The 26,661-nt window shown below is 40.2% G+C and overlaps 1 protein-coding gene across 5 annotated transcripts; it reads left to right on the top strand.

Moving 5' to 3' along the window:
- Nucleotides 1-1,426: 1,426 nt before the first annotated feature.
- RAP2C (RAP2C, member of RAS oncogene family) lies at nt 1,427-17,463 on the top strand. Of its 5 annotated transcripts, none has more exons than XR_005018334.1 (5): nt 2,840-2,981; nt 3,114-3,928; nt 6,416-6,732; nt 7,841-9,405; nt 14,960-17,463. XR_005018334.1 is itself a non-coding variant. In XM_036839830.1 (4 exons), the coding sequence occupies exons 2-3, from the start codon at nt 3,656-3,658 to the stop codon at nt 6,692-6,694; spliced, it is 552 nt and encodes a 183-aa protein (XP_036695725.1). In that variant the 5' UTR covers nt 1,427-1,526; nt 3,114-3,655; the 3' UTR covers nt 6,695-6,732; nt 14,960-17,463. The 5 variants fall into 5 exon arrangements, 3 of the variants coding, with proteins under 3 accessions (XP_036695725.1, XP_036695724.1, XP_036695727.1); XR_005018335.1 differs by lacking the exon at nt 14,960-17,463 and adding an exon at nt 10,116-10,511; XM_036839830.1 differs by lacking the exons at nt 2,840-2,981; nt 7,841-9,405 and adding an exon at nt 1,427-1,526.
- The last annotated feature ends 9,198 nt before the right edge of the window (nt 17,464-26,661 follow it).

The following is a 26,661-nucleotide window of genomic DNA, read 5'->3' as shown; positions in this document are numbered from 1 at the left end:
TTTTTAGAAAAACACTTTATTAAATCTTTAAAATAAAAACCTAACAGCTAGCATTTATTGAAGGTTCATAATGAGTAAGGGACTGTGCTAGGCATTTTACATATAATTCATTATATTCTGACATTAAATGATTAGCACCATTTTCTAGGTGAGGCGTTCGAGGCTCAGACAGGTGAAATCACTTGCTTGAGGTCCCACAGCTAGGAAGTGGGGAAGCTGCCGTTCGAAATGCCTGTCCCCCTCAGTTCAGGGCCCTTGGCTCTCAACTACCAGGCTGTGCTCTTCTAATCGGTCTTTATATTCTCACTGCCTAATAAGAGTGAACTGGCAAACAACTGGAGTCTAATGAGGTAATGTATGTGAAAATACTTTTCTAAGTATAGAGATGTTTGGGGAGGAGAGGATGAGCAGGAGGGAATTTAAATTGGGCAGACCTGTCCACTGACCCCTAGACAGTCAGGATATTGGTGTTTTTCTTTTTCCCTGAGGAGGGGATGATCAACGAATTTTTTTCTCCTTTAAAATATTATAAAATTATATTTATTTCCCTTTTCCCCCAATAATACCTGATCACTGTTTTAAAATTAAAATGATATGGAGAAATGAAAGTCCTTTCATAATACCCCTCACTGATAATTAATGACTGTTTCAGATTATAATGGTTATATAACTATATATTGCACACTCCCACATATTTTACATCGATAGGAGCAACTATATACTTGTTCAGTATATTGCTTTTTTTTTCATCCTTACAATATATCTTGGCCATCTTTTCATATCAGCACTTAAAAATCTACTTTTCTCTTTTTAATAGCTGCACGGTATCTTATTTTGTGAATGTGTGTGTGTGTGTATGTACACGTTATTTTTTAAATCATCTGTTGAAGGACGTTTAAGTTACTTCCAATTGTTGACTTTCCTAGACGCTGCTGTAACGAATACCCTTCCTAAGAAAGTTTAGAAGGATCTTCAGACTGTGTGACATTTGTCTACTCTGTAGTCGATGAGAGTGACCCAATCGGACTCTGTACCGAGCGTAGGAGTATGTTTCCCTGCGGGGAGAAACGAAGAATTCTCTCCAAAATACTTTGGCCAACACATTCACATTAGAGTCGCCAACAGGTGGGACCACCTCAACAAGAAGGGCACCCTGTTTTGCCAGTTTAGTAACAGCAGAGACTTGCTACAATTGCTCAGCACTGATTGCTGGATCAGAAGAGGAATTTCCAGACTCAGTTACAAGCAGGGCTGGTGCAGGGCTGTGGATTCCCCCAGACAGTCTGGAGACGGCTAGCCAGGGAGATGGGCAGCAGAGCTCCAAATCAGGCAACAGCACGTGTGGAAGGAGCAGTGACCTACGAGGAGACTCATAATTCATAGACCAAACCTCTTCCAGCAGAGGGCAGTGCCTCAGATATCAGGCGGGACTCAGGCCAGCTGGAGCCAGAGCCGGAGACTTCGCGGGACAGATGACACCAACCCTAGGCTGAGGAGAAATTGAGCTAAACTGTCCTTTGGATACTGTAAGTGACATTGGGGAGTACTCAGGGAGAGACACAGTGGGACTGCACACGACTGTAATTTGTCTGTTGTCTAATGTCTAACAATTTGGGTTTGGTAATAAATCCCTATTTATACAGTTCAGCCATTAGGGCTTACAAGTAAGGGGATTTGGGGTCAACTTAACTCGACTGGCCACTGACTCAGGTTTCTGGGTGCATGCCTGAATCAAAAAGGGAGTGACATGCCTAAAATATAACCTAGGCTTCTGGGACCCTGGGGCTCTGTGGATCTGACACAAAGTTTACAAATAGAAAGTTAGCAGAGGGAAAGATATGTAAGAAGTACCAATTTTATCTAAAAATAGAAACTTAGTGTGTTTAACCCGAGTCCTTTGCTTCTGAATTTCAAAGACTATGAAGGATGGCCGTTAAAACAAACTTTAACTTGGAAGAGCCAGCCATGCAAATTGCTGTGCCTGCAGATAATGAAAAGATTAAAAGAAGTTAGTCTGCTGGCCTAAACAATTTTCAATCGAGGCTTCCCTGCTGCGTAGCGGTTGGAATCAAAAATGGGGCAAAGCTGAGTTAGAGTACCGTAAAGTCTACTTCTAATCCTGTTGTTTTTCGAGCCTGGTGATAAGAAAGAAAGGAATGACTTTGGCATTTGCTGATGGAGACAAGGCAGATTTGCCAGATGATAAAAGTACCGTGTGTGTGTTTAATTATTTGTCAGGCGCGGCTAAATAAAACACACCACAGAGGAAATCAGAACCATTAGCGAAGTCGAAGGCTAATTTGCACGCGTTTCTTCGAAAAATGTCAAGTGGAAGGAATACCAGCAAAGAGAATCAACTTTCTTGGCTGTTTTATTTTCCCTTCCGCGTCTAGTCCGGAGATGTTTGGCGTTCTCCGGATCGTTAGATCCGCCAAGAGCGGATCGAGTCCTCAGGCCGGGCCGGGGGCAGCTGAGACGCGGAGGGGCTTCCGCGAGGTCGGGGTGGGACTGTCCGCAGCATCGGCAGCAGGAACAGCAGCTGCGGGCAGCCGGGCGGAAAAAGGGAGGACGCCGGAGGTTCTGGGAGAGGCCCTTCGCCAAGGCCGTAGCCCCGACCCGAAACCGTCCCCTGGCCGTCTCGCCCAGCAGGGCGCGGCCCCAGCGCCACCCGGCTCGCCCCGGAGAGGTGGGACTTTCCCCACCGGAAGTGATCCCGTCCAGTCTCGGGGAACTGGGGCACCTCAACCAGTGTGTCAGGGAAACCCTTCCGGGTGTGTGCGGTGGGGGGGGTGGGGGGTGAGAAAAAAAAAAGAGGTGGGTTCGCCTGGAGTCCCAGCGGCCGCCGCCGCCGGACGGCCCCCGCCCCTTTTCCCTCTGCGAGCCGCAGCGCAGGGGCGGCGGTGAGACCAAGGAGCCGGCCGATGGCCATGGCCTTGGCGTGACAGAGCCTCCCGGGCGGCCGGGCGGGTGCGGACGGCAGGGTAAGCGGCGGCGGTGTTGGCGGCGGTGGCCGGGTCCGGTGGGAGGGGAGGGGAGGCGGCCGGCCGGGCTGCCCGGCTGGGCCGGGCGGGGGTCCGGCGGGTAACGCGCGCCCTCTCCCCGCCCCATCACAGGCCGGACGACGCCCGCGGGAGCCGCGGCCCAGAGACCCGTCCGGGCAGCAGAGACTGGAGCAGAGTACACAGGCCCGGGCCGGCTCGGCGGCGCGAGCAGGAAGCGGGGTCCCTGGGCCCCTTTGTGTGAAGGGCGGGGGAGGGGTACGGGGCAGCCCCCGGCCGCGGGCTCCTCCGACGCCCGCCTTCCCGCGGGAGCCCCCGTCGGTCCTGCGGCGCCCACCCCTTCCCTCCGGGGGGCGCGCCTCGCCTCCCCCCGACTCCGGGCTGCTCCGGGCTCGCCCTCTCCCCACGCCCCCTGCCTGGGCTTCAGTTCCTATAGGAAGGGCATTACCATCCCATCCCCACCCACCCCGACACTTCGCTCTTTCCCCTCCCCCTCCTTTAACTTCCTCTTCTTCCCCCGTTGGGCCCTCGGCTGCTCTGCACTCTCCTCCCGGGTTCGCAGATTTCCGCCCACCTTCCGCCTCCCAGAGCCGCGCCGCAGCGAGCGGGGTGTAATTTTTCCCTCCCTCTGGTAGGAGTTGGGGAAGGTGAGACTCATGAGGGAATACAAGGTAGTGGTGTTAGGGAGCGGAGGGGTTGGCAAATCTGCCCTGACTGTGCAGTTTGTCACTGGGACTTTCATTGAGAAATATGACCCCACCATTGAAGATTTCTACCGCAAAGAGATCGAAGTGGACTCTTCCCCCTCCGTGCTGGAAATTCTGGACACCGCAGGAACTGAGCAGTTTGCCTCCATGAGAGATCTGTACATCAAAAACGGCCAAGGTTTCATCCTGGTTTATAGTCTGGTTAATCAACAGTCTTTTCAGGTAATCAAACCAAGTCTTGTAATTTGTTAGAAGGGGGTGTGGTAATCCTACATTTACTTCTGGTTTGCTTGCACCGTGCGTAAATGACTGTGTTTTGCTTTTGAAAGTTAGACATGGCGCATTTTTGAGGTTACTCCTGGCACGGAAAAGTATCGAGTTGTTTCTGTAGAGAGGACTAAAGTCTCAACCGTCAACAAATGTTTTAAAGTTATTTTTAAGTGAAAGAGAAGTGAAAAAGAAATGTCAGCTTGTGTATATTTAGCCTGGACTATATAGCCTTCTGAAGTTGCTTGTTCAAGTCAACAAGTCTTGGTTAATGTACTCAACAAAACAACATTTAAAAGATAATCTCGGGCAAATAGAGCACTTCAGAAGGAAAATTATTTGGAGCCGATTATCTGTTGCACAGATAACTCCTCTGCGTCTGCTTCCCCCCTCCCCTTCTCCGTTCTCAGCCAAGTCTCTCAGCCAGATTTATAAATCTTAGTGCTGCAAGATGAAGAACTCAAGACCTGCCTTCTAGGCATTTTACTTACTTGGGGCGTGTGAAGGGAAGTCACTAATTGAAAAGACTAGTACCTAGAATTAATAACGAACAAAAATCTAGAATGACTCTCCTTTTTTGCAGTTCATCCAAATCGTTTCTGATAACATTGACAATATTTATAGAAAATATGTGGAACTGGGAACACTGAACAAGTGCAGATTTCTAACCCCCGGCCGGTGGCCGGACTGGAGGTGGTCCAATTTCTTCGGAAAATCTGTCGTGTCCTTCACTGGAAGACAGACTGGAGGTTTAACATTATTTTAAGAGATGCAATAAATGTTGCTATTTATTCCTTGAAAATAAATAACCTCATATTGACCCGTTATATTGACCTCCATTGATTTAGGAAATGGATATTTTTTTCCTGCATTTAAAGGTATGCACTAATGTTGCTTACTTAAGAGACATTAAGTGCTTTAGCCAAGCCAATGCACTAATTCCACTTTTCTTAGTATTTTAACTTAAAGTACTATAGTGAGCTTTTCCAGTAACCAGATATAGCAACTTCAGGATTTTTTTTTCTTTTAAAGATAATAAGTTGTGGGTAAATGAAACAAAGTTATTGTGACCAAACTAAAGTTCATTTTATGTAGGCTTAAATTCCAAAGCATTACTATTATAAAAGCATTTTTCACCAGAAAGTACCAATGTGCCAAAGGTGCTATTTGACAGGCGTTTTCTTTCTAAAGGATCCTTGGGACATTTGTTATTCTATTAGCTGACTCTCTTGAGGCTGGCAGTCTTTTGAAGGGTTTTTCATAAGATATCCATTATAGCTACTTCTTTTATACACATAAATAGAGAGTGAAAAACTGCCATTATTTCAATGGAGACTTAAACTCTTTTAAGCCCAAATGCCATAAATTTGGAATCTCAGCTGAACTTGTGTTTCCATAAGGACACAGGGAAAAGAAGCTTAACCTAGAAGACTGAATTGATATGTGATCAAACAAAATTGTTACAAATGTCAAATAACTGTATGTTTTTGTAAATTTTCAGTCCCTTGTTTTTCCTTCATCCTGCAAGTGAATACTGTGCTCTGTAACTATTCAAATTGAACACGTGTTATATTTAAGTCAAATCTTTTAAGTTACCAAAAAACTGTAATGTTAGTATTAAATCTATAACATGTCTTAAATCAGTACTACCCGCCCCCCCAAAGTTCACCCTCCTAGAGAATTGTTAAGGCTCTTATGTTTTGTAATTAATTGTAATTACTTAGAAAAAGTAATACACGTGGGAGAAAATTTAAGTTGTAAACCCGAACATAGGCAAAGGAAAGTTTGACTTCTTCCCGCCCAGTCTCCCCCCCGCATTGTCCCTCCCAGGAGCTGCTCACTAGTGTACAGTAATTTCTAACATTGAAGTGTACTTTGAGGATAAAGGCATACCGTTACATTTAAAATGAAACATTGAAGTGTGTGAATCTGCTTTTAACTTTGGTCTTTCTAGACACAAAGCAGTGTTTTTGCTCCCACCTAAAACACTTTCTCTCAAGCGCTCTTGCTAAACGGCTAGGAATGCATAGATGCTGCTATCCTGTGCTAGGATAACAGGTGTTGTCAGGAGTGATGACAAGCCGGCAGGTTTAAGGACATGGCCAGACACCCTTTTGTACAAATGGATTCATCGTATTTGGGAATTTGCTTTTTACATCAGTATCGACTGAGGGAAAGAAGTGATTAAATGAGCCCTAAAGTTAGTGTGCAACCTACATTTTATATTCTTGACAGAAATCCAGCAGATAGGGTCTGTGGAAATTATCTAGTTCCTACTTCAATGGAGAAAATGACATTTTCTCTATTTGGGTGTGTGGTTTTATTTTGGATTCAGCTTTCTCTACTTACTGAAGGATGACTTCTTGCAATATTGCAATATTTCTTTTATGGTTATGCAAATAGCATAATTTTTTTCCTTTCTCTTTGTGACTGTTTACATAGGATATCAAGCCAATGAGAGATCAGATTGTCAGAGTGAAGAGATATGAAAAAGTCCCACTGATCCTAGTAGGAAATAAAGTGGATCTGGAACCAGAAAGAGAGGTTATGTCTTCAGAAGGCAGAGCTCTGGCTCAAGAATGGGGCTGTCCTTTCATGGAGACATCGGCAAAAAGTAAATCAATGGTGGATGAACTTTTTGCCGAGATCGTCAGGCAAATGAACTATTCTTCCCTGCCCGAGAAGCAAGATCAGTGTTGTACAACTTGCGTTGTCCAGTAAAAAAAAAAGATAACCTCAATCATGGCCATACCGAGCAGGTTAGTTGTTGATGGAACCTTATGTTTTTGGTCAAGTGGAACAAAAAGCTGGGTAATACTAATAATACACATTGTGCTACCTTAAATTTCTTTATTTTTAAAATAATATTTCCCTTAGCGCAAAATAGTCAACATTCAATGTAGAAAATCGAAAAAATTACAGATTAGTAAAATGAAGGTAAGAAATTGCCTGTATTCCCATCACCAAGATTTGTTTTTTAAAGCGACTTACTGTTCTTCTCTCTCTGGTAACATTCCTTTGGGATGGGATAAGTTAAAGAATGATACACCTTTTCCCTGTTTTGGTGATGTAGCATCCAAAATGCATGGGAGAGCATCCAGTAATAATTTGAGAAGATGATTAGTTTTGTGTTTTCTTTGCTTTTCTATCCCGGGTTGGAGAGCTGCTGTAATTGAAATCATCAATTTACTAATCACCCAAGTGCTAGATTTACAGGATGATTATTTAATCAAGTTCATCTGTACCTTGCACTGGAGGGACTTAAGTGACCTCTGATAATAATAAATTACAGTGCCACAATGTACCTTGACTTCATTATGAATATATGGTCCAGATGAGAATCTGGTGAAATCATCTGTGATGTGTTTAGAATGGACAATCCCAAGCCTAGGAAAATGTGTATTCAGTTTAATAAATAATGGAGTTAATAAGAACAATAGTAAAATCTTCAAACCTTTCATTGGGCTAAATAACTTAATAAAGGTTTTTTTAATGAATGTGTTTTTGGAAAAGTAAGGTTATATAAAACTTAGTGAGCATTTAAAATGAGATTATTTTATTCATGTCATGATCTTTTAATCTAGATTGTAATTGGGCAGGTAGTCTCACTTAGACAATAATACTTAGATTATAAGATAAGACAACAAATATCCTGGATGACTGAGAAACCACAGAAAATGCCAGACTAGCCTGACAATATCAGGAATGGAATTGATTGTTTTGAGCCAAGACTGACCTCAAGTCTAAGAGGCAGTGTTGCAAATGGCAACAGTCATTTCAGATCGCAGAGATGATTCCTAATCAAAGGTCTGGCTTTATATGTGCTCCCTGGAGAAAAGACTAACAGTCCCTAATTTATCTTTTCAGACAAGACCTTCTGTCAGCTAGTGTCATCTTTGAAAATGAAGGATGACAACAGTGCTTTATTCAAAATGCTTTCACTCATCAGTTTTTGAGCATACCAGAATGAGATGAAAATACATTCATTGTCTTATACCTAGCTCCATCTGTTATCATATAGTGTCACTGTGCAGACTGTAGCCCAGCATATATTTTGTTGATATCATCACACTTGCAATATAGTTTTTTGAGGCAGGAACAGGCCTATGTAGGTGATTGAGTCCAGGGTTCTTGATACCACAATGTCTCTTCTTAAATTGTAAGCCAGCTTCAAGTTTGAGCAAGTTCTGTGTGGTGTCGCATCTTTACCATTATGCTCTACTTCTCTATCTGACACTTTTAACCAGGCAAATGATGTAAGTGTATGCATTTTAGTTTTATCATCTTTATAAAAAATTAACCAGCTCCTGCAAAATGTTCCCAGTTTTTTTCCGTCATTAATGTAGACAGCTATAGGAAGGAAACTGAATAAAATTGGTCTCACATGTAGAGGGCCACTGTCTTAGTCAAATTGGCGAATGAGTAATGTCTAAAGCTATTTTTAAAGATTTCTTATTCTGAGTTATTTCTGAGTTTATTTCATTTTGCAGCTTTTGTGATCTAAATTACTTTTAATCTGTTTGGTTACCTACAAGAATGATTAAGTAGACTTTTTAATATCTCAAGGAAACTATGTTTATATTTTTTGTTAACTAAGGTACTGAAATCAGAAAATATTAATAACAATAATTGCTCATTTTTATAATAATGGGTTAAGTTGCCTGTGTAGTTTTTGTTTGGTTTTTATAAGCAGAATACACAATTGAAGGTGTGAGTCTTGAAATAAAATATCTAATCAGCTGGATTTCTGAAAATGTTATAGGGAGTCGCCTGACCAAGATCTTTTAGAACAAAGCACACTATATGCAGTGGGTTTTTTTGCTATCAAATAAAATTGAACTGATGTGCACAGGTATCTGTGATTGGAGGTCCATAAAGTGTGTGGTTGTGCTTGCTTACTATTTATTTGAAAAAATAGGTGATGGATTCTGAGTCCTGTAGCTTGAGTCATAGAGCTCTGAAGTCTATCAGTCCCAGATTTAGATGGAAGATCAAACTTTGACAAATAAAGGTGATTTGGGAAATGTTTGTCCTTAATATTTAGAAGAGTACCTTGTCCAAGTTAGAGATAGTAAGACTCAAGTAAGTCAGAAGAACTGTGATTGTTGTAAGTTGGTTTCTCTTAATTGAAAGGGAAAATATATTAATGCTGTAAGCATTACTGCTGATAATTCCTCACATTTATTTCTTACCACCCTTCAATTTGAGTCACCAGTCTGTTGCCCAACACCTGTTTATCTGCATGGCTCCCAGGATTGTTTCCTCACCTTTCACCCTCCCACTGGCAGTAATCTTACTGTAAGTTTGGAAGCAATGCCAGATTCCTTATGCACTGCTTTCGTGGCTGGTTTCCTTACTGACCTGAGGAGCCTGCCGTCAACTGCTTTGAAGGACTTCATTTACTGTGCAGCAGAAGTATAATAGAAACCCAGGTCAGTGTTGCAGCCCTGTCTTGGTTTTATTAACTGTATTGGTGTTCCTCTGTATTGGTGTAAATAGTTGACATTTGGCTGTTGTGAGATACTGTCGTTGAGAATGATGAGTGTTTTGTTAATAATCTCGTAATACTATAAAAGAAGTAAAGCACAGCGCTGTGGGGTTTCAGGGAAAGGAGAGACCACGTTCAGCGAGAGCAGGTTCTCAACATTCGGGACTCTTTGCCGTAGGGAGCAGCCTGTGCAATGCAGAACGTTCCGCAGCATCCCTAAGCCTCCACCTACTAGATGCCAAGGGCATTCCCCCCGCCCCTCTGCTGTGATGAACAGTCATATTTCCAGACATCGCCAGGTGTCTCCTGGGGGGCAAAATTGCCCCTGGTTAAGAGCCACTGATTTAGAGGAACTGGGGAGCAGTAGCATTTGAGTCAGGCCTTGAAGAATGGGTAGGATTTGAGTGGATGGGGGGAGGGGTAGAGGTGATTTCCAAACAGAGGGAATGCCAGAAAGAAACAAAATAGTATCCTAAAAATATTCTGTTAATTCCCTGAAAGGTGGGAAGTACAGTAAAGTTATTCCTTAAATGTGATCATTTGGTAAATACTCTTTCGGCAAATAGAATTTTTTTAAAGATTATTTTTTCAAGGATTCCTGTATCTCAGTCCAGTATTGACAGAAATTATTATTATTTTTTTAAAAAAAAACAGGAATAAAAGAAGGTGTTCTTTACTACAGCTTGAAGGTCTCCTGCAGGATTTTATCCTATTTTTCTCCGTGTGTTATGGACGGGTTCTCTCAACGAGAGTAAGTGGTGCATAAGAGTACCAAACACCGGGAATCAAACTGAAAGAACAAAGATCGTTATTTATGTCAGCCTCAGTTCATTATATATGTCAGCCCGAAGAAAAAGGGAGATTCTTGATTCAAGACTAGTACATCATTTCACGTGGCGGCAGAATGCCCGGGATGTTAACAAAGGCTCCTGAAAGGCTGAACCATCTATGAATGTCATTTTAGTCTAGCTGGCCTTACTATTTCTAAACACAGTGGAATTGATTAGCATTTTCAGGTTTTTTTTAATAAATAAATATGTGGAATCAGAATTGTTTCTAATCTTTTTTTCCAGCTTTTAATTAGATATGATATGCCAGGGATTTAGCAGATGTGAGGGGGAAATCATGAAAATTAAATCACATTTTGTACTTTAAAATGCTGGCATTTTCATATCCAAGTTAAATATTAATCATATCAGTAAAACACTGGGGTGGAATTCTGTTGTTGAAGTTACAGTTTAGATAGATCCTTTTTTCCCCCCTGCCCTATCTTGCTTATCACTTTGGAGAAAATAGCTTACTTTAAATGCTCGTTCGTCATCCAGTTCACATAGTGAGCCAGAACGGAGCCTGTGACACAGCGGCCCTGAGTGGAGGAGAGAGCATTCCTTGGGGTAGCGTGTACCATATAGATCTGCAGTGGACCTGGGGGAAAAGGGAAGAACAGAGTTGCCTTGTCCTTTCTGCCCACTAATTCTCCCAGACCTTCACTGACCCCCACAAGGTTCATGGTTTGGGACTGTTCAGGGTGGATAGGTGCCTAGTTAGACCTGCTCTGGGTATGGAGGTGTCTGTGATTAGAATGACTCTTTGTATATCTGTTCCCACTTTAACTGCTTCCTTTTAACCTCACGATTAGGCTTTTATTGCAGAATAAAATGCATTTGAGCCATTCACTTTTACTCTGTTACCTCTCTAGCTTAGAATGAGCCATCAGTAGAATTAACAAAAATTGCATCATGGAGTTGGAGAATTGCCACTGAGGAAGTATTCTAGCCATACTTCAGGAAAGATTCTCCTCGTGGGAGTACTTCTCAGTGGAATTCTAAAATCCAGAAGATAATATCACCAAGAAAAACTTAAATCCTGTCAGCTGTTGGAAAAACTTATCCTACTAAAAACATACTCCCAAATTCCTTTGATTAGCCACAGTCTTAGGAATACGGGATTCAGAAAAAGCAATTTAGAGTTGAGGGAAGCAGTGCCCTACCTGGTTTAATTCAAAGCTAGCAGCTGGGATCAGATCATTGGGCTCACGCTGCTGCTTATTATCAGTGGGCATGATCATACTGTTTGAGATCTCAGAATTGAATTCATCATATTAATTTTTTTAAAATTAATTAATTAATTAATTTTATTTTTGGCTGTGTTGAGTCTTCGTTTCTGTGCGAGGGCTTTCTCCAGTTGCGGCGAGCAGGGGCCACTCTTCATCGCGGTGCGCGGGCCTCTCACTATCGCGGCCTCTCTTGTTGCGGAGCACAGGCTCCAGACGCGCTGGCTCAGTAGTTGTGGCTCACGGGCCCAGCTGCTCCGCGGCATGTGGGACCTTCCCAGACCAGGGCTCGAACCCGTGTCCCCTGCATTAGCAGGCGGATTCTCAACCACTGCGCCACCAGGGAAGCCCCCCATCATATTAATTTAAACTTAGAGATTTTAGGTCTAGGACGTAAGAAAAATAGCTTTTCCTTTTTACCCTGGGTTTACTGTAAACTTTTAGTGTGCATGTTCTCCTTAAAGCACGGTTCACCTTCCATTTGAGGATTCTATGCCGTAGGTTCAGCTTCTGCTGTCTATGTTTAATGGGTGACAGATGAGCACTTTTAATGATCCTAGTTCTCTCACTCCACCCCCTAATAAGCTTCATGAGTGTTATGCAAATTACAGTGGAGAGACAAGCAAGATATTTGACAAAAAACATAAACTCTATCAACAGAATTCTAGCCTAGTGCTTTGCTAATATAATTAATATTTCAACTTGGATATGAAAATGCCATGTAAAAAAATGTGAAACGAAATTTATTTTTTAAAAAGTTCCTTTGGTTAAGTCCCCAGAATATCATATGTATAAAACTGGAAAAAGTTAAAATTGATTATGATTGCACATTTATATTTGCTAAAAAGAATGCTAGTAAATACCATTGAATTTAGAAATGCTAAATCCAGCTAAGCTAGAAAGGCATTCATAAACTGCTAAGCCTTTTAGGAGCCTTTGTTAATATCCCAGGCATTCTGCTGCCACGTGAAATGATGTGCTAGTCTTGAATCAAGAGTCTCCCTTTTTCTTCACACTGACATAAATAATGATCTTTGTTCTTTCAGTTCTGTGTTTGGTACTCTTGTGTACCAATTTACCCCACTTGGGAGACCCTATTTCATAATTTCCTGAGCAAAAGGTTTGGACTGTTGTTTGGGATTTTTTTTTTAATTCTTTCCTAACAAAATCTAATTAGAAAAAAGTGGAAAAGTGAAACCAGTTAAGCAAGAATTTGAGCAGAAGCTTCCAGAGTTCAGATTTGTTGGGTGTCTTGCTGGAAACTTGAGAGTCAGGACAAGGATCACTTGTGTTCTATCTCACAAGTAGCATGTTATACTTTTGCAGTGTGTCTGGATGTGATATCCTGGGAGTTAAAAAGTATGACTTTGACCAGCTGCCTTTAAAACTTCTGGAATGTTTTTTAAATGAATAAGAGTTGTTAGTACACTGAAAATTTTGCTTTCACAGTGTGAAGCAGTAACATTTACATTTTGCATTCAGTGAACTTCTAATCTGAGAGAGACTGTACTTTTGGCTTAATGCAAGCTTTTGCCTCAGGATTTATTACTGCAGAGAATTAAAATTTATTACTCTCTTGAAAAGTAGTTGGTATTAATACTTTGTTTAATGGTATGCCTCATATTAATACTGTTGAATCTGACCCGGGATTTATCTATGTCTCTTGATTTCACTGGAGTATTGTCATCTTGTGGAATGTGGATAGACCAAGTATTAACCAGGTTTTTAGAGGGTGGGAAATAATGCATTTATCACGTTTTATTTAATGTAGGTTATGGTTAATAAGCTGGTATGTATTCTTAATGTTTATTTTGGCTAGAAATAATTACTACTTCCTCAATTTGATTTCAGAGAATGCCTGAACTATTAAATCATCCAAGTCTTCCCTATTTAAGAGACATATTCATATTTGGAAATCCTAAGCTCTTTATAATTGTTTATTTTGAAAAATGTAGGTTAAAATTTATAGTCAACTTACTAATTCATATTAATTGACGAGTCTGATCTGAAAAAGAGTCCTCACAATGAACTGAATATATAATGAAATACTGTTGTGTTCAAATAGGTATAAAAATTGAAATGAGGCTAAAAAATAAAAATATAAAGGTCTTTAATTTGGATATCAAAGGCATAATCCTGGTCTTCTAGAAATTTATAACATAGTTGAGAAATGAAAAAGTTACCTGACATTTGACATGTAAGGTGCTTTCACATAGTACCTTATGTGATGTTTACCACAACCCTGTCAGGAAAGAATTTTTATCCTTATTTTAATGATGAGGAAACTGGACTTGCCCAAGCTTAAATAACCAGTGTCCTAATTAACAACTTCCGTTAATGCAAAGAAAGTCTTAATTTTAATTGGAAGAAAAAATTTTCTTTAATAATTTCTAAAGAGGCAAACTTTTATTCTGTTTTTCCTAATGTGTTTAGGTGGCAGAATTTCAATGAGTGGAGAGACGTTCTTTAAAACTAATCATTTTTATGATATAGCTGCTAATACAGAGTTCTCTCGGGCTCTTTGAACACTAATAGATGTGTAGCTGTCAAATGAAATTAAAATTTTGCGTGTATAAACATTGGTAGAGCCCTAAGATGATCTTAAGTTGGTTTCACTTGGCATTGTTTCATAGTTGTTATTCTACTCTTTGTTTCTGGCTTTATTTAACAATTTTAATCTTTTACACTAAAAAATGTAATTCCATTCCCCTAGAAGCACTTTGGTGATCCAGCATATTTAAAAGACATTGTGTCTGAATGCTAGATTTTTTTCCCCCTGGTATTAATTAGGAGGGCGGAAGTCTACCAATTCTAAGAGCAGAGACTGAGAAATCTCAATCACAGGAGAAGCTTTTATGGTTGGGAGGATGTACTGCAAAGGGCAGACCAGAGTGGGGAGTTTGAACTACTGCTGTCGCCTGGCATCTAACCCAAGCCGGGTGCCTAGTAGATGCTTGATCGCTAGACCTTGATTGAATTACATTTTCTTAGTTTAAAATCTCAAAAAACCCCTAACTTTTGAAGTTTTGCATATTGTCAAGTTAGTTCATAATCAGTATACGTTTAATTCTAATACTATTTCCCATTCAAAACGTGAAGAGATCAAATTCAAAGTAGAAGTAACATTTGCCACTTTTACACTGTAAGATCTTTTAAACACGTAATAACATTTTTAATATTGTATACTTTATAGAATATAATATTTTTAAAAATAGAAGTTACAGTATATTACATCCAATGCATCATTATAGGGTTGCTAAAATTTAATGATTCTTTTAATGACCACAGAAAATTATTTTTGCTTAAATTTATGGGGAACACAGTGAAATTCCACTTTACGATTCTGGTACCACTTGCATGTGTATAGAGATCCGTTGTCAGTGTTTTCATTTTAAACTGTAATCTGTATTTCTACATTTTAATGACATTTTAATCTTAATTGCAGATAAAACTCAGAGGAAATTTGCACAGATGCTGCTTTGGAGAACTTTACAACCTGGGTTGCAGAACTGAGCCTTGGTAAACCTGTCTCTATTACAGCATGTTGCCATACATCTAATTAAGTGCATAAGGTCTTTGGCCTTCAAGATCCATTGACCTTAAACAGGAATGCTTAGCACGTTTACCATATGTTTAAAATCTGTTCTTTATCAATCAGTCCTTTTGTAGCTTTCTAAGTTCTTATTGATGGCTAATATGCAAGAATTAATTTTTAATATTTTAATTGATTTCTTTAATCAGTTTCTCAACTTGTATTTATTAAATACTCAAACTCAGTATTACCTACTCAATGCCTTTTAAAAGAAAGTTATAATGGAGAAAAAATTGAGCCTTAAACAAATGGTTACTTCTGTATATTACCTCGCACCAGTGCTTCATTCTATTTGTAAAATCTTTCTCCTTTAAATGGTTGGTTAATACTTTGAGCCTTTGTTTACGTGTGGCAGTGTTGTAAAAAGAAACTAAAGATCACATTTTACCTGTATGGATGGAATATCCCTTTTCTTCAAATGCAGTTTGTGATGTGTTTTTGTAATTAAAATGTTCTGAAAGTTACAATTGATATTTGAAATTGACTGTAGAGCATTTAGCTGAAGAGTTAAGCATTTGATTCCATTAGGTTTTCACATGTGTTAATCTCATTTACAGCATCAAATTGCAGCAGTAACATTTTCCTTTCTGTGAAGTTCTAAATTTAGTTATGACCTACTTAGCAATGCCTTTGAAGAGGGATATTGTATCCATGGTAAATTAATTGTATACCTAAACAGAGATAGCTCAGCTTTGCCTGTCAGGCTTGTAATTGACATCTAGTAGACTTCTGCACATGTAAAATTAAATTCAAATAAAGTCATATACAGTTTCTAGTTCTTAATATTTGTCTTTCTGAGTAATAGTTTAAAGCAATATTTGTTAAAGTTTTCTTGCACTATCACAATTGCTTTTTAGTTATTTCTCAAGAAGCATGTTTGTAGTAGAGACAAAAATCTGTGTAACAGGAGGGAGGATAGCGCCAAGTCTCTGGGCGTTTTGTTTTTGTTTTTGTTTTTTTGCAAATGTGCTTCTAATAGCCATTGCCTTCCATGTTGTTTACCTAATCAGCACATTTTGTCTGAATACTTGAACATTTTAACAGTAACACAGGTATAGAAGCAGAAAGAAAACTTATAAAGAGTAATCTTGTGGTTCAGTTTTAACATCATGACGAGCGCTTTTTCTAGCAATGACTTAAAAATTTTGTAAGTTTGACAGTATTTTGTTGTTGGGTTTTTATTTGGTTTTAGTTGTGTGCTTTTAATTTGCAGAAGTTAGTAACTGCAGCTCACCTACTGCACCAAAGTTCTCGATTTTAGGAGCCCAGCTTTAGTCATTTGAACATGCTTCTAAATAAAACAAAACAAAAAAAACCAAAACTATACTTTTGATCTATAATAATAGCTCAATAACTTTGTCAAGGAAAGCTCTAATATATGCAGTGATGGTTTTTGGAAGGGTGTGGCAATTTTAAATTTATATTGTGTGTGATGTTCAAATAAAGTGTTATCTACATTCATGTGATTTATTGGTCAGCATGACCATTAATTATTGCGTAGAAATTAATTAAACTTTGATTTCCTTTTTTAAAATCGTGTTGCATTTGATTCCTGATCAAATTCCCTCAAAGTGAACTCTTGATTTTAGATTTTGAATTTTATGGTGAGATTGTAAGGGTGGAGGCAATTGAAACTTTGTTTCTTATTTATAAACTGCTTGAAATGAATACCTAATTTAAGTTTGCACTTTAACACCAAACTTAAAACCAAACACTCAGTTCAAAGTAGGTTAAGTGATTGTGGTTCATCTTTATTAGCTTTGTGAAATTCTAAAGGAATCAAATAATTCATAATGATTTAAATTTTCTGCAGATGGATTTTTTTTTAATACAGTGTTTCTTTCCTATGGGTAGTTCTCATTCTCTTGCTCTCTCTCGCTCTCTCTGTCACTGACCTCAGCAGCAAGTTTAACTTGAATTCACTTAGGATCACAGGAATCAGGGGAAAGTGATTTAAAGGTGGTTTCTCCAGCACATTTTAAGAAAAGGGACCAAAAGTTATTTTAGCTTCCTCAATAGATTGCATGTCAAGTTGCTTATTAGGATAATAAATTAATATTAAATGCAATATATGTCTCGTCTTTACTATGGCATCTGTTTAGGAGTTGTTCAAATCACTGCAGTAGGGCTCTGCAAATAAAATCATGTAACCTATTATCATGGATCTAATGTACTGTAACTTTATCAATGAAAGGTAAAAAATCTCGAATAACAAGTACAAACATTGAACAATGACCTATAAAGATTTGTAAAAGTAAAATTTTTCCAATAGATTTCATTCTTGTCATTTTGTAAGACGACCCTGCAGTCCACCTGTTTGTAACTTTTTTAATAAAATAGACATCTGTATTACTGAGGTTGTTTTCTTGAATTATTTGGTGTATCACTACTTGTTATTTGCTAACTTGTAAATCTCATAACTCAAAGTCATTACTTTTTATCAAAATGATAATGTGTATTGCGGTACACGTTTAAACAAGTTAAACGTTCACTTGTGTCCTTAGTCACCATTCTGGCATATATGGGGAAAAACTGAGATATATCCTAAAATGTAATATTTAATCAATTGAATAACTTATAAATAAATTAGAAATTAGAAATAATGGGTAAAAAAGTATAATGTATATGACTTGTCCCAAATGGAGAAAGTGGCCCAGCTACAAATCTGTTGGCTGGGAATTGTCCATGTGTAGGACTTTTCAGATGATATTAAGCAATGTAATTAAATTCTGAAATAATGAATTAAGAAAATTCAACGCAGTTATCACTTTGTTTTATCCAGTGAAAGGTTTTGCCAATCACTTTAATTCACTGCTTAACCTAGCGTTTTTAAATTGTTGAACTGAATAGATGTTTTAATCTCAATGTTTTTTAGAGCCACATGTTTTCTTTGAAGTTGGACAGTTCTGTCTGTCCAAATATATTATGAACTGGATTTTTTAAATTGTAAAAATGGGCAGATTTATATACCTGTGTCATAACATACAGAAGATATTTTGTTGTTTATTACCATCGATTATCAGTCTTTAGTTGGGCTCTAAATACCCCATATAGGCCATACTAGATGCTGTCCTTCAAGTCCAAAAGCCCTTTTCTACAAGGAAGGCTCTCATGACTTCAGAGCCCTCCCCCTTTTTTTCTACTGAAGGAATAGCATCCCTCATCCAGCAAGGTCAACATTTTTAACCAAGTGAATAACAGAGAGAGAGGATGGAGTAGGGTAGATGCCTGATGAGCCGTATCTGCCCTTTTCATGTTCTCATCTGGGGAGACGATTCATCCTCCAGGACATAGCAGCTTGCGTGGGTCAACATCCAAGGCTGTAAGACTTCTCGTTCAGATTTAAAACAGGGACAGTTTTTCAGATAGGCTCCTGCTTTCACATATATTTATCTCATTTGAACCTTACAGCTATCTGGTGTTTTGGACTTTATTGTCCCCAATTTGTTGCTGATGAAACCAAAGCTCAGGAAAGTTGTGACTTAAGATCATAAAGGCAAAGTCAAATGATTAAAATGTTGAGGAGGGTACTTTGGGACAAGTCTTAAAATTAATTCATCATTGGGTAGTGTCAAATATGTGCTGTTGTTAAAATTATAAAACTCATGGAAACAACACAAAAGACACAGCAAGAAATAACTGTTTTGAGTCAGCGTGACAGTTCATATGTAACAAAATACTATGGGTCCTATTTAAAGGTAATGTGTTTGTTATATTGCTAAGAGTTTATGTAAGACATAAGCTATTTTCATTATAGCTATTTTTCTTTGGAAAGTCAATGTCTTAAATCAGGATTTGGCAGTCTTTGGCCGCCAGGCAGAATCCAGCCCAGTTAGCAGAGCCAAAAGAACTATAGTTAGATTTAGCAGCTGTATCCTGAATCCATTGCAGAGCTCAGCTGCACCCTTTTTCTACCTAAACTTAGCGTTTGAATGGAGGACCAGAAGTGCAGTTGATCCCAGACACATCCTTTGTCAGCAAACAGACCTACTTCAGTGCTTAGGCATTACTCTCTATGGCCCAGGCTGCCCCATTCACAAACTCAATGGTCCTGTCATTGTACAGGACCCATTCGTAAGTTTTCTCCCATAGACTGTGAGCTCCTTGAAGGTAAGGCCTTGCCTAAGTCACTTCTTACCTCTAGTGTGTTATAGGTGCTCAATAAATATTTTACGAAATTACAATCACAGAACCAGTATGGCAGATGGTGTTCACTCTTTAGAAAACTGTAACCCTGCCATTTCCTACTGGTCGTTTTCATTTATAGCAGGTAGTATGGGAAATGCATTTTCTTCCTCCACCTTCCTTCATCCTCTGCAGCACTAAGTTGATTTTTTTTTTTGCTCCTTTGTTTTGCTTTCTGTTTTTGTTTATGAGAGAAGTAATTGTTTCTAAACTCACTTTCAAGAGAAATGTATACCATAAAGAGACGGTCCATACAGGCATACTGTAAATATGGATGGAAGGGCCTTGAGTCTAAGATTAAATTCCCCCAGAATCTAGGGAGGAGAATACAGTCAAGAAAGAGTATTTGCTGCTCATGCCTGGATTTCCTCTCCAGTAGATTTCAAAGCTGACCCAGACCTGTCCCAGCCTCATTCTTAGACAAGTCAGAGAAATGTTCATATTGGGTCCCCTAACCTCTCAAGTATTTCCCCTTAATGAGGCAATAATTCCTATTCTCTCTGCAAAATCTCAGGCGATTCCCCACCTACACCCCTACAGTCATCTCCTTGGCCTTTCCTTTAATCCTTGTCCCCATTCCTTCATCGTACCTACCAATTAACTCGTACCCCATGTAACCAAACTCCTACCCTGCCCCCTCCCTTCTTTCCATAAGATAGTTTTATGAGTAATAAAACTAATGGAAGTAAAGATTTTTTTACTCTGGTTCCCCCAACACCAAGATTCAGTCTCCAAATCCTTTGACACCAGTAGTTGGAGACATTTTCAGGTTGGCCTTAAACCAATGTCAGGTTATCCCCCAGATGTTAGTCCCATGTATGTGCTTCAATATCAATGATCCGTGCAGTCTGCCGTGTAATCAGAGACTCCCAGATGCCCCAGAAAGCCCTCCAGGAATTGGCTTCTGAGGCTCTAGATACTTTTACTCGTGCTGTAAGCCTCAGAGAATGCCCTGGACTTAGTAGTTTGAAGCTCCTACCAGCTGCTGTAAGCTTTAAAGTTTGGAAGGGGGATGTGAGGGAACGAGGGGCTTAAGCCCATCTGAACTTTTCCTTGGACCTTGAAAGTGGACAGGTGTGAAGTCTATAGTTAAGAAACGTAAGGATCTCTGGGGGTTCTGACCCTTCAGTAAATCCCAGTTTGGGGGTTCATTGTTTAGGAGGGAGCCTCTGGAACCCCTTATACCAGTGGTCATCGTTTTCTCTGGTTTCCTGCAGTCCCTCTTTTGAACACTTGCATGGTTACCCTTAGAAAAATCCCAACCAAAGCATAGACATTATGCCATGCCCCCAAGATATCTCTACAAGTGTTTTGGCCCTTTGCTGAGGCCCCAAAATATATAGAAGTAAGTTGGGGGGGGTTGGACATTTAAATGGCAGATGCAAGGCTTTATCATGCTGCTTGGTTACAAGCTGAGTCTGGTGGATGCTTGAGTCTTCTGACCACTATGGCATGGCAATCGAAGCCCTTGTTCTCTAACCCAAGAGAAGTCTGAGCTGCAGGCCTTTGGCTCTCCAGCTGGCTAAAAAGAATATTTTCAGTGACCTAGGAATGGAAATCCGGCCCAGAGAAGACTGATATCCATTTGGCAGTAAATAGTTGCTTGGTGGGGAAGATAACTATTCCAGACAAAAAAGGGACAAGAAAATCAACACCTTTATTTAACTTCATTTAACTGAGCTTCTATGTATATGCCAGGCACTGTGCTATGAGCTGAGTTTATAAGAGGAATGTGATAATGACCTTATCCTCTGGTGGAGCTTACATTCCAGCCTGGGAGACAGCCCTGCGAGCAATAATTATGAGGCGATATGCTGTATGCTCTAATATCAGCATGTACCAGACGCCAGGGAGCCCAGAGAAGGGAAAGGATTTGTGTATCCAGTATTTTCATCATAAGCATCTTTGCCATAAGCATTTTTGCCACAAACATTTTTGCTACATAACTAACTGGCCGTAAGATAATTTTGCCATAAAAGATAAAATAACGAAAAATAAAAGAGGGACATTGAGAAGGACATAATGAAACATGAAAAATAAATAACAAAATTAAAAGGACCACATTCTCACCACATAACTAATTGGCTGTAGGCAGTTTTGCCCTAAAAGATAAAATAATGAAAAATAAAAGAGGGACATTAAAGACAACATAATAAAGCATGAAAAATGAATAACAAAATTAAAAAGACTATTGCGAAATACAAAATACAAGAATGCATTTTAAATGTGTGTAGATTCACGGCAATACTACAAAAATAACTGATTTTATTTTGTGGGTTGTACGTAAGTACTTGTCTTCCAAGTCTTCTGTTCATAGTATTTTTTCCTTTTACTTAACTTGTTGATTCGGCTCCTCTTTTGGCATCGCACTTTTTCTTTTTTGCTAAAATGTCTTCCTTCATTAAGAGAAGTATCAATTTTCAAATGCTAGGATGCGTATCCATAACAGAGCTCTGGGGACTTCCCTGGTGGTCCAGTGGCTAAGACTCCACGCTCCCAATTCTGGGGGCCTGGGTTCGATCCTTGGTCAGGGAACTGGATCCCACATGCTGCAACTAAGAGTTCGCATGCTGCAACTAAAGATCCCGCATGCTGCAACGAAGATCCTGCATGCCACAGCTAAGACCTGGCGCAGCCAAATAAATAAATAAATATTAAAAACAAAAACAAAACAAAACAGAGCTCTGTATTGTGTTGTGAAAGCCTCTACACTGTTGTGTGTTCTTGGCATGTTGTCACGTGTCCCTTGATAGACATCCCAAAGTTCTATGGGAAATTCAGGTTCAAGTCTGCGCCTTTGAGGCCCTTGGCCTCTTTCTCCTCCAATACAGTGTGTTTCAAAATAAGAAATTAACTCGGTGCAAATTATCACCCATCATCTGTCAGCTCCATAAAGCCATCAATAACATCACTAATTGGAGGAAATGCATTTCAACTAGTTGGAACCAAACTGTCAAACCAAAAACTGTCAACCAGTGTTTTTAATCTTTCAGGGCAAAATTGCCTTACAGGAAATTAGTTAAATGGCAAAAATGCTTGCGGCAAAGATGCTTAGAGTGAAAGTAACTGGAAGTGGGATTTGTTCTCCCTGTCGGGGGTCAAGGGAAGGTCGAAAGAACTTGCCTTACGAGTTGGTTCTTGAAAGCTAAGGAGAAGTTTGCAGTAACGGCATTTCAGATAGACTTTGTGGGAGGAGAATGAGAAGAGATGTGGAGCCCCCAATGTGCCTGGCGGTCTTGGGAGTCCTCTAGTTAACAAGGATAGCAAAAGGGGCAGGCTGGAAAAAGGATGGGAAGGAGGGATGACAGATGAGGCTGGAAAGCAGCACAGGCTGGATTACAAGGGTCTTGCGTGCCGTACTGGGCATTTAAAGGTTTTTCCTGGCAGCGATGGGGAGCCGCTGGCAGGCTGCAACAGGACAAAGGCAGGAATGGATAGGTGTTTTAGAAAGATGCCAAAGTGGAGGATAAATTGGAAGGGGATTCTGGGGCAGGGAGACCTGTTAGACCACTGCAATCATATAAACGAGAAAGAACAAGTGCCCTAATAGGGCAAAATCAGGATCTCTTCAAAAAATGAAGAGATGGTGATAAATTAATATGGCCTAAGATAGGGACTCGAGTCACAAATCTGCTCATATCACATTCTTCAGCTTAAAATTCTCTCATGACTCTCCAGGATCCACTGCCCTAAACAAGGGAGTTCACATTCCAACTTGGCCTACCTCTCCAACCTCATCTTTTTCTATGCCTCCTTTCGTAACCTAATCTCCAGTCCCCATGACCCCAAACTTCTTGCTGGTTCCCAGACAAGCCCTGTTCATTCACATTTCCATGCCTTTGCAGGAGCTATTCCCATCATGTGCAGTACACTCTCCCCAAATGTCCTCCCTCTAGAGAATTCTACTCATCTTTCAGGACGTAACTCATACCTCATCTCCGCGGATCCCTGATTTCTGTCTCATTGCCCTCAGGCAGAGACATTCATTTGTTTCTCTCTTCCTCTTCCTGCCTTGACAGCGCCCAGTGAGTACTTATCACATTATTTCACATTTATCCATTTACATATCTGTCTCCCCCCCAAAGACAATCAGCTTCTCTTAGGAGAGAAATGGATCCTTTGTCATCAAGCCCAGCATTTGATGCATAGAAGGATTCAATAAATGCTGAGTGATTAAGTCAATTTTGGCGGTAGAACTGACAGGACTTGATGCGATTATTGGTTATGATGAAGAGGAGGAATAGAAACTAAGTAGTTTCTAGCTTGGGTAATTGGACAGTCATAAATAATCTAGCTTCCATATAGCTTCCCCTGCCTCCGGTCCTGACCCACTATAATCTTTCCTTTACAAAGCAGCCGTAGTGATCTTTTACAAATGCAAATATAATCCTGTATCTCCCCCTAGCCAAAAGCTCCCCAAGGGCTCCTTATCACTATCAGACTGAGTCCAAACTTCTTAGGGTAACCTGGCCCCTGCCTATTTGTCCATCCTTGTTTCCCCCACTCTGTCCTCACACCTTTCCCTTTAATATCCTGTGGCTTTGTAGTTTCTTGCATATACTCTCATGCCCTTGCTCACTCTCTTTCTTCCGTCTGAAACCCCTTGCCTCTTCTTCTTTGCCTATCTCCTACACATATGTCGAAATTGATTGTTTGCCTCCCTTTTCAAGAAGGTAAACTCTGATAGGGAAAGGACTGTGTCTTGTTTACTAGTTATTCCACAACCTATCACAAAGCAGACGATCAATAAAGATTTGTTGAACTGAACTCAACTGCATGGATGATGATACTATTAACAGAACTGTCATATAGCAGCAACTCTTGAAAGGCTTGAAGCCATTGAAAGGTCTTTAAATAAAAAATTCCATCAGAATGGTGCTTCACCAAGATGGCTGGAACTGAGGTATAGAGGAGAAGTAGGAGGGGAAAGGGTTAGAGACGGTTAAGGAGGATGTTGCAGTCATTAGGCGAGAGGTGTTAGAGACCTAAGGTAATGACAGTGGAAATGGATATAAGTGAGGGGATCTGAGAGACATATTACAGTGGTAGATTTTTTTTTTTTTGGCTGTGCCATGTGGCTTGCAGGATCTTAGTTTCCAGACCAGGGATCAAACCTGGGCCCCCTGCAGTGGAAGCGTGAAGTCCTAACCACTGGACAGCCAGGGAATTCCCTACAGTGGTAGATTTGACAGCAGATATATTATGAAAGTCAGTAGATCCCACTGTGGGCCTGTGCTGGTCTTCCATCAACTCTAAAGGCAAAAAAGAAGCAACCCATCTCCTTCGTGAACAATGACACTGCAGTCTTACTCATGGGAAGAATGTGGGCTTTGTGACAGGGCCAAAAAAATTATTAGCAGCACAGAGGACATTTATTGAGTGTACATTCAGATAATGCATTTGGCTTGGTCCCCTCCACTCTTCAGTTTGCCTTCCCCCAGCTTGTGCAGTGAGAGCTGATATTTCTAATGCCATCCTTCTGAGCCTTCAGGCAGAAAAGAAAACCAATGATGGCAACAGCCTCCTTTAATAGGGTGCTGGCTTGCTAAGTGTCAGATGCTACACATACATACTTTCATTTGTTTTCCACACTAAATCCTCCTTCCAAGCCTATGAGACAGAAATTATTATCCTCATTCTCCAGATGAGGAAAATGAAGCTCAGAGATCCACAGCTGGGTCACCTAATGACACAGTCATTTTGTTCCGGTCTGTCTAACTTCAATTGCATGCTCCTTCAACTACACCAGTGGTTCTCAACCTCAGCTGCACATTAAAATCACCCGGGGAGTATTTTATTTTCTCTCTCTCTCTTTTAAACAACTTTACTGAGATATAATTCACACCGTACAATTCACTCATTTCAATGACTTTAATATATTCACATATATGTGCAACCCTGACCACAGTCAATTTTAGAACATCTTCATTACCTCAAAAAGAAATCCCATACTCATTAGCTATCACCCTGCCATTCCTCCATCCTCCACCCCCAGCCCTAAGCAGCCACTCATCTATCTGCTGTCTTTATAGGTTTCCCTGTGCTGGACTTTCATATGAATGGAATCATATAATATTTGGACCTTTGTGACTGGCTTCTGTCACTTAGCATAACGTTTTCAAGTTTCATCCAGACTGTAGCATATATTTGTCCTCCATTCCTTTTTTATGGCTGAATAATATTCCGTTTTATGGATATACCACATTTTGTTTATCTCTTCATCCATTGATTGGCATTGGGTTGTTTTCACCTTTTGGCTTTTATGAATAGTGCTGCTATAAACCATTCATGTACAAGTGTTTGTGTGGATATATGTTTTCACTACTCTTAGGTATATGCCTGGGAGTGGAATCGCTGGTCATATGGCAACTCTATATTTAATCATTTAAGGAACTGCTAGACTGTTTCACCTGGAGAGTTTTTAGACTATACTAATGCCCTGCCCACCCCAGCCATCACTTACCCTCTGAGCAAATGAATCATACTCCCTGGAGTTGGGTCCTAGTTGATTCCAATAGTCCCCTCCCTCGGCAGATTCCAGTGTGCACCCTACATGGAGCACCACTGCACTACACCATGATCTCAAGTATATTTGCTATGTGACACTACTGAGGATTATCTATTTTTTAAGAATTATTAACTACAAGGATTCAACAAGAAGCCAGTGCTTCAATATTTATTTATTAGCTAAGCCAACCACCCTGGTGACTCATGATTCTGGGAAGAGAATGTTTGACTCGAATGTTCAAGGCTTGTAGCTCTCTTTTCTGTCACCAAGGCTGATCTTCAGAGCAGGAAGACTGGAAAGCAAATATTGAGCTGGATTTTTAATGTGCTGAGGAGGTATTGCTTCTACACACTGCTGGTCGCAGTGCCTAGAATGACACCGTGAAAAATTCTTTCACTGGGGTCTGGAAAAATTATAGGTCTTCAAGAGTTCCTTAAGAAACTGCAAAGCTCCCTGGTAGAAAGGAAATTGACAGGAAGGGAGAGAGAGCCAGGTGGAGACATGACTTCTTTTTGGCAAGAGGCCAAGGGAGAGGGAATTGGCAGGAAGGATTGCTTGCCTTCTTTCAGCCCCTCTCTGCCCTCAGGCTGTTCCATGCTCCCACATTGCTGCAGGGTGAGATACTTTCTGACTTTGCCAGCAGGGGACACTGGGTACAGGCGTGGAGTGTGGGGCTGGGGATGGGTGAGGGGGGCCAAAAAGACACATCCTGGATTTCATCATTCCACCCAAGGCCCCTCCCTGTTTGGCCCAGCTCAGTGCCTGGAGATTAACAGCTGAAGATTTTCAAAATATTTCCAGGAGTATGTTTACAGCAAAACATGTTGAATCAATTGCTAATTATGAATTCTCTGTCCACTTC

Source organism: Balaenoptera musculus, chromosome X, assembly GCF_009873245.2.
Source record: "Balaenoptera musculus isolate JJ_BM4_2016_0621 chromosome X, mBalMus1.pri.v3, whole genome shotgun sequence".
Lineage (NCBI taxonomy): Eukaryota > Metazoa > Chordata > Mammalia > Artiodactyla > Balaenopteridae > Balaenoptera > Balaenoptera musculus.
The sequence above is the reverse complement of the archived record's forward strand: the minus strand, read 5'-3'. Positions and strand labels throughout refer to the sequence as shown.

What these genes read in the sequence shown, in the direction of transcription:
- RAP2C (XM_036839830.1), top strand. Translation starts at nt 3,656, where the DNA reads ATGAGGGAATACAAGGTAGTGGTGTTAGGGAGCGGAGGGGTTGGCAAA. An exon ending in TTAATCAACAGTCTTTTCAG is followed by an intron (nt 3,929 to 6,415) that starts GTAATCAAACCA and finishes CTGTTTACATAG; the next exon opens with GATATCAAGCCAATGAGAGA.